Source organism: Blennius ocellaris (genome assembly GCF_963422515.1).
Source record: "Blennius ocellaris genome assembly, chromosome: 23".
Lineage (NCBI taxonomy): Eukaryota > Metazoa > Chordata > Actinopteri > Blenniiformes > Blenniidae > Blennius > Blennius ocellaris.
Window position 1 is genome coordinate 14,353,764 of NC_137672.1, and position 15,175 is coordinate 14,368,938.

The window sequence follows — 15,175 nt, forward strand, 5'->3', positions numbered from 1 at the left end:
TTTGTTACTTTGTGGTTTAACAACAGTTATAAATACACATCTGTCCTTGGAGATCCTGAGAAAAGCCAGTTGTCTGGAGCTCAGATGAACCCAGTCTTTTGTCTTTACAGCTGCACTTCTTACGGCGTTTGTGCATCAGCATCTTTGCACCGTGCAGATGCAAATCCAGATTGTCAGAAACCAAAGTACTGGTGCTTTTTTTTTTTTTTTTACATCAGATTTCTACTCAGACTTATTCAAACTTAAGCTGTCAACTGGGTGCAGTTAGGCTGAGAGGTTCGACAATGTGAGCGCTAAATCTATTTTATCATGTCTGATGTGATGCATTTCTTCAGACTGACAATGGCCCATTTCATGCACCATTATAAAACTTGGAAAGGGAAAGATTGAGCCCAGACAAAGTGTCTGCTTCCAGAAATAAGATGCAGCTCAGGCATTATTTAGAAATCGAGGAGGAATGCGGCTCACAGATCCTTTACAAACAGAATACATGAGCAAAGTTTTGCAGTCTACTACAACTTCGACCCAAAAATAAATTAATTAATAAACGTGGAGATTATCAGCGTTGCCTGAACTGCTGAAACAAGAACCGCATATACAGTATATGGCAGAAAAACAGCTACTTTACTATTTTAATATATCGACTGCTTTACCTCTGGAGAATTTTAGTTTTAATCTTGTAAGTCTTTACATTGAGCATTTGTAAGAAAATAAAAAGAAACAGCAGCCAGATTTGGAAAAATCCTTAAAAAGAAATGTTGAAAAGTGGCTTCAATCAGTGCCGCTACAATAAACATGTTCAAATTACTAACTTGTTATCCACTGTTCTTCACATCAATGCCCGGTTTTGCGCTGGAGTCCACGAGCACAAAGAAAGTGGGCTGCCGAAACAAAAGGAAGCGCGACTTTTCCAAATGTGAACCACACTCTGCACGGCTTCCCAGAGAGGCCGGTGTGTGGCTAACATCATGTTCACATGTTGTTTGTTATTGCCAATAAATAAAAGAGAAACACTCAAACGCTGCGGCTCCATGTGAGGCACTTTACCTTTGTCTGCATAAACCTTCTGGGGTTTTTTTTTTTTTTTAAACTCATTTTGTCAAGTGATTCACAACAACAACAACCTTTTTGATTTTTTTTTTTTCCATCTCTAAATTACACTTCACTGAAAATGTACAACTGTCTGAGGCTTGTTACCAAGCTACTGCAACATCACATTTCTTATGGTTTTGAGCACGTGTTATAGCGCTTTGAATTCAGTTTACCAGCATCGCACAAAGGGACGAGACCTTGTCACCTTGGCGTTTCACTAGCTTTGCATTACCTTGAAATTAAGTGCTTTATTGTTCACAAAAAATGATGTTTTGTCACCATTACTCAGACTTAATCCATAGCCTACGACCTTGGCCGTCCAATGCAGTGCGTTCTCACTGCAGCTTGATTAAAATCTCTCACCTTTCACCTTCATGAGATAAAAAAAAAGATTCAAGCTCATGTTGTGAACTCCATGCGTGTGTATTCATTCGCCTCATTCAGACAATTAATTGTTGGTTTTTATCTGCAGGGTGGAAAATTAAGGATTCGAATGTGCTGCAAGATGTGTAGAGAAATATTAACAAGGGGGAAATCTGTGGGAAAACTGTTAATTCACTGCTTATTTCACATCTAATTAAACAATTAACTGGCTTTGTGAAATGTCAGCCATCTGTTAAAGACAATTTTAACCACTGTAAATGTCACCATGTTGTTGTTTTATTTTGTTTTTCCCATTTCCAAATTAACACTGCACCAAATAATACACTGTGATCTCTGTGGTGATAACAATGGACCCTTTTAGAAACACAGCATCTAAAGTACACACAAAATGTAATAAAATTTGAGTTTGGTTGATTAGTTCTTTGCTTTAACAAAGCTTCAGCACAACAGATGTTATTCAATTCTAAACCGTCGTCATTTCTCTTTTAATTGAGGAGCAGATTTCAGTATATATGTGTTACGAAAAATAAGCCAAATCCTTCTCTGCCAGTGTCAAACAGTTTTCTGCTGCTGGCGAGTCTTGTCGATTGGGTCAGTTGTATCAGAAGGAACAAGACCTATTGGTAATTTGACCTTTTATTAGCCTCAGGACCGAGTGGAAGAAAGCGCATACAGCTTGTTAGTGTTAGTCCTGCACAGTATGAACAAGCCATCCCACCATTGTTGGACTTGAGGTGCAGATACCAGTCCCTTGATTTGGTATTAGCACAGGAACTCCTGCATCCCAAAAATGCGCATTCCTTATAAACCTGGTGCAATTTAGAAAGAAAAATAACCAAGTTTTCCAATTATAATGAATAAAAGAAAAAGAAATGATCCACCAACACAAATGTTGTTTCTTTGTACTTAATAGTAAATTACCTAAATACATTTCTTTTCTCTGTCGACAGGGGCTTTATTTAATACCAGTAACCGCTTGTTCCTGCTAATAATGGTCACAATATCCCTCAAAATGGAGCACATCACCTTTTGGCAGCAATTTATCCTGAGGCAGTTTGAGACAGTGCTTGTGAGTGTGTTTTCAGTCTGAAAACCCAGAAATAAAAAAGTATTATGGAGCTTCTGATAAAGGAGACAGGTCACCCAGCGGTGTAAGGATAAGTGTCCAAGAGGGCCAGAGTAGCACTTCACAGTGACGTGTGTACTCCACAGTACAGACACTTTCTCCTTCAAATCTGACAGCATCACACTGGCAATCCAGCTGGGCTCCAATAGCTCGAGATGGGCTCTTATCAAACTATTGACAGCAGAGAAATACAGAAAACACCTGCAAATTTAAATGGCTGCACTTCAAAAATTGCTTCTCGGGTCAAGGTTTTATGGACTATGACTACTTTTTTTTTTTACCATTTCCAGCCTTGGACATTATCCACCCAGGTTCAATAAGTACACAGCCTGAAACGTAGGTAAAAGTGAATAAATAAATAAATAAATAAAATAACCCCCCCACAGCACTGTGCAAAAGTTTAAAGTGAAGTGAGGATTTTTTAATAAGAGCCCAGCTGATCAGAGCAGAAAATGCTCCAACTCTGTCTCCATGGAAACGGGGGTAACAATACTACTGCGCATGTGCACCTTAACCATGGTAAATTGTTCTATGCGCTAGTAGATGGATGATAACAACAATGGCGGCTTCCTGACCGCCGTGACTCCCAGTCTATATTCTCCTAATGACTCGGTTGTTTTAGAATTGCGAGTCACTCCCAATAACAATGCAACTGGGTCGTCTGTCTAGATGCTTGTGTCCTTGCCAAAAGACATCATTTTCAACATTTCTGCTTTATTCGTATAAATGGATATTCACACTTTGCAGTGACCCCCCCAAAGCCTGGACATCAATTTGGGGTATTCACCTTGTGTGGCAATGGAGCACTTTTGCATTTTTCCATGCTTGCCTTAAATCACTGCACAGTACAGTGTGCGCACGCCCTTTTTGTTTCCGGTGCACCATCAAGCAGCCGAGTCTGAACGTCCTACCTTGACCCCCCTCACTCTGAACTCGGCCAGGGCTCGGCTCATCTTGGAGGCCGCCGTCGGCAGGTCCTTTCCACTGGCGATGACTTTCACCAGCAGTGAGTCATAGTGCGGAGAAATGATGGCGCCCTGGAAGGCTGAGGCGCTGTCCAGACGGATCCCCATGCCCTCACCACTTCTGAAGACCTGGAAAGAACAACAACGATGGAACAGGGTGAATAAAATTCATGCTTTTTGCATAGATGAGAGGGGAACCGGAATAAAAACACATTTGAATGGGAAACAGCCGAACTTATCGAAACCATCAGATGGAAACGCTTGAAACTCATGATAAGTGCATCTAATGAAATCACTGCATCTTCGTAAGAATTAAAAAAAACAAACAAACATGGAAATTAAACACAGAGAGAAAGCACAGGATGTCTCAGAAGCATTGTGAAAAGCATAGTGAGAAAATGTAGCTTGAGGGAAAACATTTGTCCCCCAAGTAGTTATTTGATTTACGTTATTTCTGTTATTAATGTTTTTGGTACAACTTAACATTCTGAATAGGAGGTCTGAAAAGTGTGGAGAGTAATTGTTCATTAATAACAAGTGAACACAAATTGCAAGCGAAATTTGGAAAAATAAAACATAACATACACTCTTCTGGTGAAATATTCATTAAACTGGACTCTGCTGCAGTAGAGAGGGAAAAAAGATACATTTGCACAACTAGCTTTTAGAAGAAATACCTTCATTTGAGTGTGTGTTATTTTTATCCTTCAAGGTCCAGTAAACCAAGTGAACGCATATTTTAAATGCAAGCACATGCGTATTTTCAATTTTTCTTTTTTTCCAGGAGGATAAACAAATATGTGAGTCATTTTTCCTCAATAAATCAGCTGTATTCATAAAGCAGTGATGACACAAGTGCTTGCAATGAAATATTTGAACTGGTTGCACAAAAAAAAAGGACCTTGATGGCTCAGAGGGGGCGCGCAAACAAAACTCTTGACCTCTGTCACATCTTTTTCTTTTTCATCTTTCCATTTCCTAATTTAGATTGCGAGAGTGGAATAAAATCGACATAAATGCGCATTAATAATTTGAGCACACTTTGCATGCTTCTGCTGAAGCACCAAATAAAACAATATCAATGTTTAAGCGGAACAGTGCAGCAATCCTCACCCCTCACTTGTTCTTCTGAGCAAGTTGATTGTAATGTGGGCAAAGCATTGAATCTTTTATGAGTCGGCGCTGTAAGCAAAAATTAACCTGCATGCGGAAGACAATAGCAGCCTAATGTACAAGAGGGGCAAGTCTGGGAGAGGAGAGGGTGAGAAAACAAGCATGTGATGAGCGAGAGATAGAAGAGCTGAACTGCTCCAAACCACTTGGCAAGAGAGCAGAGAGGGAGGAGAGGAGATGTGAAGAGCAGAGCGAGGAGTGTCCAACACTACAACATATGGAGCCCCTCGAGGGCCGGGACAGAAAGACGAGTCAAAATTGTAATTAGAACAATGTCGTGCCACACTGATGATATGAGCGGTGATATGAGCTGCACAGAATCATAACCAACACTATAACTCAACATTCATCCGTGCTTTCTCGTGCACCTTTTCGCTTCAACGTCTGCCTAATTGCAATATTGATCCGAATACAAGGTCCTGTTTATTAGTCGTCCCCGATTTGGGACACATGTTCTGTAGCACAAATCTCATTTTCTTGAAGACATACATTTCATTTACTAATGTAATCGCGAGGTTGTTGTGGATCAATTCTGACTCATTACACTTAAATACCATTCATTTTTTTAATCTACATTAATCACGTATCATTTTGCATGAGCCTCAAGGAAGAGGGAAAAATACATGACCTTAACATAACGATATAATAGTAATAATATAATTAATAACAATAATAATAATATTAAACACATTTAACAGCTAACGATAACAAAAAAAAACTTCCACTTCGGTGAGAAGAAAACTGAATGTACATATATTCGTGTATTCTTCACTTTTGCTCTGATACTTCAAATAATAGCTTATTCACAGAAACATCTTCAGCGGTTTCGATTTTTTTTTCAAGGAGTGACAAAGTGGGCACCGACACAGAAGTGTAAATAAATGAGATGCTGAAGCGGGAGTGTTGCCCGTGGTCGGTGCCTCCCCACCTGAGCAACACGCCGATTCAAGGCCCAAAGCCCCAATTTGCAGGTTGTGATTTTCATAAAGCCCACCACTCCGCCTTTGATTTGAAAAGCTTGGGGCCGGTCATCAGCACTTCCAAGTGCTCCTGAAGTAGATCTGAAAACTTCCACCCTGGCACTTTCTGATATGAATGCGAACAACTCTGCATAGAATAAATTGTTATCAATCACAGGGCGGGCTTCACATTTGAAGAACATGATATCAACAGAACAGACCCTGAATATTAAAGAGGTCGGCTGCTGTGCTATGATTTGGCATTGAAAAGTCAAGGACAGAGGAATTTCCCTGTGAATAGTGTAGAATGTATTGGATGCTGGTAAAGATGTTTGAAACAGACGTGAAGCGTTCATGAATTTCTGCAGAATCGCCTTTACCACTCGTTCACTAACAATAAGAGTTGGTGTATCGAATGTCTTCAGGAGTTATTCACGTTCCTCAAGCATATCAATTAGGACATTGGTGCTTCTGCAGCGTTTTCCAAAAACACAATAAATCTTCAGACACTAAAAGCTTGTATTATATAAAACAGCTCACTAAATGAATCAGAGTTTTTATTTCCAAGAAGAAATAACATCTAACAGAGCTTTGGATGGGCGATGTTTTGCTGACTAAGGCTTACTGGTGTTGCCAATGGGGCTCTCGGGTCTTGAGGCAATTGCCAACTCTCCTCTGTGCAAAACACCCCGGGGGAAAATCCACGCTTTGTTTGCTTCCCACCTCGTCTCGTTAAAACCCTCTTTACTGGGAACGGGCAATATTTTTTAAAATAGTTTCCCTTCACCCTCGGTACCGCAGGTCAAGCCTCCACATAAACCAACGCCGTTGTTAGTGCAGGCTGTAGCATTAAAGTGACTGACGAGCCGGCTGACAGCTGCACAGGGTTAGTTTGCACGCTGTTATTTAATTTCAAACTGCTTGGTCCCCCTGGGGGGTGGGGGGGGGAAAGCACTAAACATTGTTTAGTGATGCTACTCTTTCACTTATTTACTCCCCAGACTTCACAGGAGTTGACGGTGCATCAAGGCTTCTTTTCTTTTCCGCTGCACCTTGCTGCATAATCATCTGGCTAAGTGATGCAAAGACAGGACGTAGGATCGGTGATTAGCTCAAAGGCAATGTTGTTCCCTGGCAACCCGGCTTTGTCCATGACTTGTTCTTGTAAAGTTCCTGAGACTGTTGGGGGGGGGGGGGGGGGGGGGGGGGGACGGCACCCTTCAGCCTCATACAGAGACGCACATCTGGGAACGCTCCATGCCAAGTCAATGTGTTAACCGACCGGATGCCAAGCTAACATGACAATAGGTAAATATTTCATGGGCTGTGTGAGAGATGCATGCTTTAAAAAAAAAAAAAAAAAGAGGCTGTTTTTTTGTTCTTACGGCCAGACGGTTACTGTCAATGTGAATTATGGTTTCTATTTGGCATTTTAGGCAGGTGTGAGCGCATGATATGACAGTTCAAGCTGTTTAATGAAGAGTCTGTAGATACAGAAAAAAAAAAAAGCTTATTAAATGTACATTCGAATGTCAAATGACTTCCACAAACACAACCTCCATTCTGATATAGGTGACTGGTGATTGAGACGTTTTCAATTAGTTTCTCCAGAATGGTGGACACAGACGCTTGGACTTGGGGTAAGTGGTGATTTTGTGAAGTGTGTTATGAGCAAGTAATTTGATCAAACTCAAAGATCATTGAGGTAGTACTGCTTTAAAAGCAGAGCAGACACTGAAGCCTGACGTATAAATGTACTCTTGTGTGCGTTTGCGTTTCTGTGTTGTAATAGGATGGCGAGATGTCCAGGGTTTATCCTGATTACTCCCAATGTCCAGCATCTGAAAACACAATTTGTGTGACGCAGATCACAGGAGGAATCAATGAAGCACCAGTTAGTCTCACAAAGCATCTGCATAATATGCAAATGTCGAGGCTACGGAGCTGTCAGACGGCAAAATCCCACTCCTTATGGCAGGGCTCAAGTCGACTAACGCTTTATAATAGCACGGTGGGATGTTGGAGAGATATAATGAAATAGTTACCAGGAACATCTTTATTTCTTTTTAAACAACTAGACAAAAGTGAAAACAGTAATTGCTCTTCCTTTGTGTGCTTTTTGCTGATAAACACATGCCTGAGGCATTATGTTTTTAAGTTGTCTATTTATCTGTTATATTGGACCGCGGTACATCCCAAATGCCTTGGAGGAATTTCTTCAAAATCAGAAGATGTGATCACACCACCTCCACAGATTAGATGATTGGATCGTGGGAAAGAAAGATTACGGGTCAAAGCCACTGCGACATCGCGTGTCCTTTTTTAAAAAAACGCCTCAGCTGAGAATAGGAGATCCATCTATCTAAATTCTGTACGGCTGGAGTCGACGCCAGCGGATAATGGGCGGAGGATGGATTCACTCTGGACAGGTTGCTACACTCACATCCACATCTACCAGCAATTTAAAGTCACCACTTAACCTCAAATACATGTGTGTGTACTGTGGGAGTAAAACAAAAAAAAAAAACTACCCACATTATTAACCACTACGTCTAATTCGGTAGTCAAACTCACTCTCACCCACAAGCTCCTTCTATTTTTGTTGGAGCAATTTGACAAAAATTGAATTTGTGACATCTCTGAACGGCACAGATTACCTCCATGTCCGGGCAGACAGCAGCGAGAGGCAAACATCAGAGAAACCACGGGAAATTTTTAAAATGCAACTTAATCTCTCGCAGAAGGATTGTGTTCCAACGCCTACAGCCTTCTGCCACCTGAAGAATACCTGCACGGTCCCAGAGAACCACGTGCACACACAGAACCAACACGGTGAATACATTTGCATGAGAATACGTGCATTAAGATGGACAGGGCGGCAGTAAAGCAGGCAGCTATAAAACATGTGCACACACAAATGTACGCACAGAGGAAATTGCGATCACTTAACTGAGGGGTAGTATTGTTTTTGAATCAATTTTGCGCCTTGGTCGGGAGACTAATCAAACATGCAGCGTCGAAAGATGCTTGTTGTTACACTTCGGTGAACAAACGTACATACGGGGTACGGAGTTGGGCTGAAAAGCACAAACCTTGCGGGGCCGAGCCTCAGTTACAGGAACCACTGAGACGGGAGTCGCTTGTACAGGGCAACACAAATAAAAACTAACGCAGATAATTCACGGCCGGAGGGGGGTTCTCACACTGCGAAAACACAACCTGAAATGTCCTCGATCACTGCACCAATTCTCACCCGGTGCCTTGTTTGAGAAAAATCTCCAACAATTAGCCCCGGTGAACAACACATTCTTGTCCGCTTTGTGCTCATTAAGGCGGTGTTGTGGATTTCCATATCTACGCCTTGCCGCCATGTGCTAATGAGGAGTAGTGGACCTTCATGCCACGCTTTTGTGAATATATGAATATACAGTATGTGAATAGCGTGCTCGCTGTAGCTCGGGGCATATCGATGGAAGAAGAATGGGGGCGCAGCAACATCCCGCAGAGACGAGACGGCACCTTTATCACATTTAATCAATGAGGACTCAAACCCAAGCACTGCTTCTGAAAATCTCAGCGCCACAAAGAGATAGAGAGAAAAGAAAGAGCGTACAGGCAGCAGTGAATGAAAAGCCAAGTACCACGTTAATAATTGAAATCAAGGTGTCAGCTTCTTTCAGCCCAGGGCGCTGTATAACAAGAACGGCACACTTTCTTTCCTCACATTTTTGCCGTGTCATTGTCTCACGCTGTCTGCTCTCTCCAGTGTGTGTGTGTGTGTGTGTGTGTGTGTGGGTGGGTGTTCACATGTCCGAGTATGTGCATCTACAGGATATCTTTGAATCTACTTACACATATCTAGCCAGATATGTAGATTAATAAATCAATAGGTCGCTAGATACACACACATGTCTTTGTATATAGGTTATGTGTATATGGGGTATGTTTGACTTTTGTTTTTTATAAATGTAAGAAAATGAGCAAAATATCAAATACTATGCAACAACAAAGTGTTTCCATCTCTATTATAGACACGGAACACACAGTAGGCGTACGAAACTCGGTGCATAAGCTCACGTTTCCAGGGCTTCCAGTTCGGTGCAAGCTGTCCTATCAAAACATTTCCAAGATGCAGAATCGGTCTCAAGGTGGATTTTCACTACAGATGTCATTACTTGCGGGACATTGCACTTTCATTTAAAGTCAGTCTCACCCCTGCTTCACCTTGAGCCACACTGCCCGCTCCAATTTTGGAGTGCTTGAAGTATAGCACTCAAGCTCTCCTCCACTCCCTCTGCAGCATAGGTCAACAGTGTATTTCTCTTATAGCTTATGAAATACCGCTGCTCTGCCATGGCGACATTGCAAATCCTCACTGCCCGGCCTGCCTTTGCGGTCTTTAGAATAAAGTAAATGAAAATACAACAGCGTGACAATGGGTCTTGGATGCATTTCAGGGCTCCTCGAACCGAATGTGTGGTGGATAGTGAACAAAATCGAAACTGAAACAAATAATCAAACAGGAGGAAAATGGGACCTGCACTGTTCCACTAAACCAGCCCAAATATTGGACCATGCAAGTGTAATAAATCTAAAAAAATTTTTTTTTTGAAAATTACAGAATTACAAAGTTATCAAACACAGTGGATTGGTGACTTGGTATCATTGATCAAACTTGTGAATAGTTAGGTGTCTGTCCATGATGATAAAGTACGTCATTACGCTGCTTTTACACAGACTCCACCAAAAACCAGTGGCATAAATGAACAGAGGTTTGATTTTCTGTGTCATTACTCCTCATAATATACAGTTTATTCAAATATCTTCAGGTGACAAATGCTTGGTTATTAGAAGTTTGGAGCCCAGGGATTCTCAGAGTTTTTGCAAATAAATTGCAGGGGAAATAAACTTTTCTGGGATATTATTTGATGCTTCATGTGGAGTCTACGTTTAAATCACAGACTATATTGTTCTTATTTTACCCACCATGTTTCTGCTCTGGTTTACCTAGGTTCTAGTTTATATGTCACCATGTTTAAAATATTGGTCGAGTATTATCACTCGTTTGTTGCCTCCTCTTTGTGTCTCCCCTTGATGAGCTGTGTCTTATTTACATCCTTATCGTCTCTGCATATCGGTGTTTCGTACTGAAGTTCCCTCCCTTTATATTACCAGTTACTTCCAGGTTAAACTATTTTAGTAGCTGATTCCCGCCATTATTATAGTTGCTGTTTTGAGTTTCTGGGAGGAATCTTATTTCAAACATGTTTTAGGGCCAACGATTTAAAAATGCCATCCCTGTGTTTGCAAACTGGAGACTGCGAATTTACTGTAGCCCTCAAACAGATCCTTCAATTTGAGGTTTAACAAGAGATTTAATTCTGGAAACATCCTTTGAAGAAATTGATTCAGCCTCGTCAAATTTGTACTTCAACGATCACTGTGTGTTCAGATGATAAATGGCTCACTGAATTACCAAACTGCTGCGGGCTGAAGACAAAGTGTAGTTTCATATTTCAGCTCACTCACTTTTTTGAGGCAGCAAAGAACATTAAGAAGCCAAGGGGGTAAAATACCCTCGATTGTGGGTCTTAGTTAGTCTCAACCATTGGATGAGTAAGACCCTTGATACTTTCTCAAGTCGTTTAGGGGATGTGGTCGTAACGGACCAAGTCAAATCCTCAGGCTCCTTAAGTGGACCCAGGATCAGATTTCACAGTTAGCTTGCTTTTGTAATAACAGTGAAAACTCTCCAGGACACTATTCGAGCCATTAACCATTAACTTCATTCCTCTCTTTATCCACTCCACTATGAGACCTCACTATACAGACTCATTTATCTCTCCCTTCCTCCTCACAAACCACTCACCTTCTCAATGACTTTCACCTTCCTCACTGACTTCCCTGTCACTACCTAGTTGTATTTCTTTAATCTCTTTTGTCAGGTTTAGCATATCTATAGTGCTGGAAGTGCAGGACACACACACACACACACTTGAAGCTAATGTATGGAGAGGAAATGGCGAAACAACACAAAAGGCTGTCAGCTCAGTGAACGAAGCAGAAAGACTGAAAGCGACAGCGATATCGGGAGCTCCGACTGATAGTGCACCAATTAGAGAGGGAGAGCAGCAGACGGAGAGGCAGAGGCACACAGAGGTAAAGAGAGTAATAAAGGAAAAGAGACGGAATAACACACAGGAGTCGAGCGGAGGAGAGAATATGTGCCATGTTAATGTTTGAAGTCGGCCTGTGTGGATGAGTGGAGGCAGGGAGAGGGGTTACAGGCGAGATGAGAGGTGAAGGAAGAGAAGTGAGACCAAGAACAGAAGTGACGACGGGGAAAAAAAAACAAAGCGTGCTTGCAGGTAATCACTTTTGACAAGCAAAAACTAATGCCTGAAAAGCATACTGTTATGTTTACGGGCCAGTCGTTATCATATGGGTTACATCATTTTCATGAGAAGAGAAAATAAACCCACAGGAACTGGGACAGTTTTTATTTTTCCAATGCACACCAAAGTAGTTATAAAAAATTACAAAGCAAAAAGTCCTTCTCACTCATTTGACACAGAAACTGTCACAAACTTCACAACTTGGTCACTGGTTTGGGTTCGTCTGTGCGTCTGAAGCGTCTTCTCTGCTTTTTTTTTTTTCTTCGATGTCTAAATGTGTAAATGGGTTGGCTCCCAAGGAAATATCAGAGATGGTTTATGTGCAGCCGTGGAAAAACTCTGCCCATCTCCAGATCTTAATTACTTATGTCCCTCCAAAGCGGGTGTCAGGCGGTCTCTGTTGACTGGGATGCATGTCTGTATCGTGTAACTGCAACATGCCGGATTGAAATGTGCTCTGGATGTGCTGTCACAATCCCCCGGAGCCAGTTTGTTTATCGCAGATTCCAACTAGGATGTGTTTTTACAGCTGAGATTAAAAGAGGCGCCGGCGAGTCATACATGAGCGGATGGGTGGGTTTCACTCCCGTTTTTATTTTGAACCTGTAAAGCACATTGAGCCGCATTCTTTTGTAGTAAAAGTGCGACAAAAATACAGTTTTGACGTGATACAGAACGTATTTAACATTAAAAATAAGGGTAAAAGTATTATTTATTTATTAACTGTTGATATTTTCCCAAGAAGCAACAAAAAAAGATGCTTCAGAAGAAGATGAAGAAAAAGATGAAGACGAAGAAGAGAAATCATAATAATGGGGAGAAAAGCCATCATTAATTCTAGTGAAGCGCAGTTTTTTCAAATCGATTTTTTATTTGACCATTAAAATGAGAATTAAAATGTTGTGACAAGAGTTACGAGAAAAGTGAATCTGAAGTGAGAGTCTGTTGAAGCCGGGTGTGGGTGTCGGGGGTTTTTCTTTTTGGTTGTTGTTATTTTTTTATTTTTTTAAATCTCAACCTGCGGAGCTCATAAGGGAATCAAACATTTAAGCGAAGCACTTTGGGAACAATCCTATTTTGGCTTCAATATGATGAATAAAGTCTTAAACGCCTTTCTGAAATCCACAGGTAGAAAGTGCAGTGAAGCTAAAATGGGGGCTGGTGTGTACTCCCTCGATGAAATTGGAAAGTAGACAGCGGTCACATTTTTGGATTAGCTGGCATCCGGATAAATTGGATTTGGTCAAGCATGAATATAATGAGCGACAAAATCTGACGGGACGAGATGAACGTGTGAATGGAGATTCCCGGGTCCTTTAAGCAAGGGAAAAGTGCAGAAAGAGGGACACACTTTGAACCGATACCTTCGATTTGAAAAGCACTTGATATCAGACGGCACGGTGACGATACGAGTGTCAAATGCAAGTGTGAAGAAGTGAATGCTTCTGGAGGCTGTGACTGTGCGAGGATAATGCGGTGATGTGTTTGTGTGCAGCACGGGGAGCAGATGAGCGGAGCCACGCATAGAAACGAGTAACAGGCAGAACGTGGCCTCTCATCTCGGCTTTTATACGCAAACACGCCAAACGTACACATCCGCGAGCAAATGCCTTTGAAAGTGGTAGAAGATAATGTCTCTGTAACAGATATCAGTAGGGGGGGGGGGGACTAAAAAAAAACCCACCATAAGACATGTGTAAAACAGTGTAAATGAACAAATGCCTGTCAGTGTGCTGTGACCGCCTTTTCTGCTCAACATTAGAGATATTTACAATTCCACAAGATATAAAATGTACAATTCTATTGAGGATGTGTTACTGAAGCCACCGACACACAGGAGTGTCCTGTTGAAGCTCAGATGTACTACTTGGACATCAGCATAGCTAATATTAAAGTATAATTGCCTTCATTCTGTGAATGCAGCCAAATGAATGGGGAAACGATGTGGATCAACACCTAGTGAGGGCGAAAGAGGGCAAAGCAGAGATTTTCCCCAAACTCAGTTCATTCCTTCTGTGCGGATGCATGTGATTTATGCATCGCCGCTCAGACATCCCCTCCACACATTTTTTTTAACTCAAAATGCCCGTCCGTGCTTGTGAAACCTTTCAGGTTCTGCGGACTCTTCATTTATCGTGCCTCCACTCGTCACATGCTTGTCCACAGCTTGTCCGGCAATCCGCAACCGTGGTACAAACACCTAAATCCAGAACAAAGCCACTCCACTGTTGCTCTGTTTCAATTTTCCTGCTACCCTTTCAATTTCACCTTCATTTCCTGTCTCTGTACAGCCTCCAGCCCCCCCACCACCCCTCCTCTTCCGACGAAACCGTCATCTAACCATACTCTCCCTCTTTCTCCCACTCCATCTGACTCCAAGGCATCCTGAGATTTAGTCATTCTTCTTTACTTCATTTACAGTCGGCTCCTCTTGGCTTCGAGTGTTGGTTTTTGCGTCTGTCTTTTGCACGGCTCTAATCATACTTTAGAACACTTCAGACCACCAGCACGGCAATTCCAGTCAAATGAGCAAAATATGTTTGGCCCCTTCGTAATAAAGTCATATTTACACCCAAACTAACTGCCTTGACACACACGCACACACGCCGCAACGCACACCCAACCTCTTTCCAGTATCTCATGGCGTTTCATCAAAAGCCTCGTTTTTTGATAGCCGGCTAAATTGGCTTCTCCTTTCAATCCTGTGTGCGTTTGTGTGTGTGTGTGTGTGTGTGTGTGTGTGTGTGTGTGTGTGTGTGTGTGTGTGTGTGTGTGTGTGTGTGTGTGTGTGTGTGTGTGTGTGTGTGTGTGTGTGTGTGTGTGTGTGTGTGTGTGTGTGTGTGTGTGTGTGTGTGTGTGTGTGTGTGTGTGTGTGTGTGTGTGTGTGTGTGTGTGTGTGTGTGTGTGTGCGTTCCAGACGGAGGTATAATGACCCTAATGAGCAATAGAGGATCTCTGCTGCTTCCCAGTCTCTCCTCCTTTTCATTTTCTCCCTTTTTCTCGCCCTCTGAATTTTCTATCAATTATCACCCATTCTGCCTCGCCTCCACTCCTCCTCAGAACACTCTGTAATTTTCCTCT

General features: G+C 41.9%; 1 protein-coding gene across 1 annotated transcript in view; it reads right to left on the reverse strand.

The window, feature by feature from the left end:
* The window catches only part of pcxb (pyruvate carboxylase b), a 303,687-nt gene that overhangs the window by 159,201 nt on the left and 129,311 nt on the right, over positions 1–15,175 (reverse strand). The window contains exon 12 of the mRNA XM_080518797.1: positions 3,514–3,696. Within this exon, the coding sequence (XP_080374923.1) occupies positions 3,514–3,696 (183 nt within the window). The remainder of the gene's footprint in view (positions 1–3,513; positions 3,697–15,175) is intronic.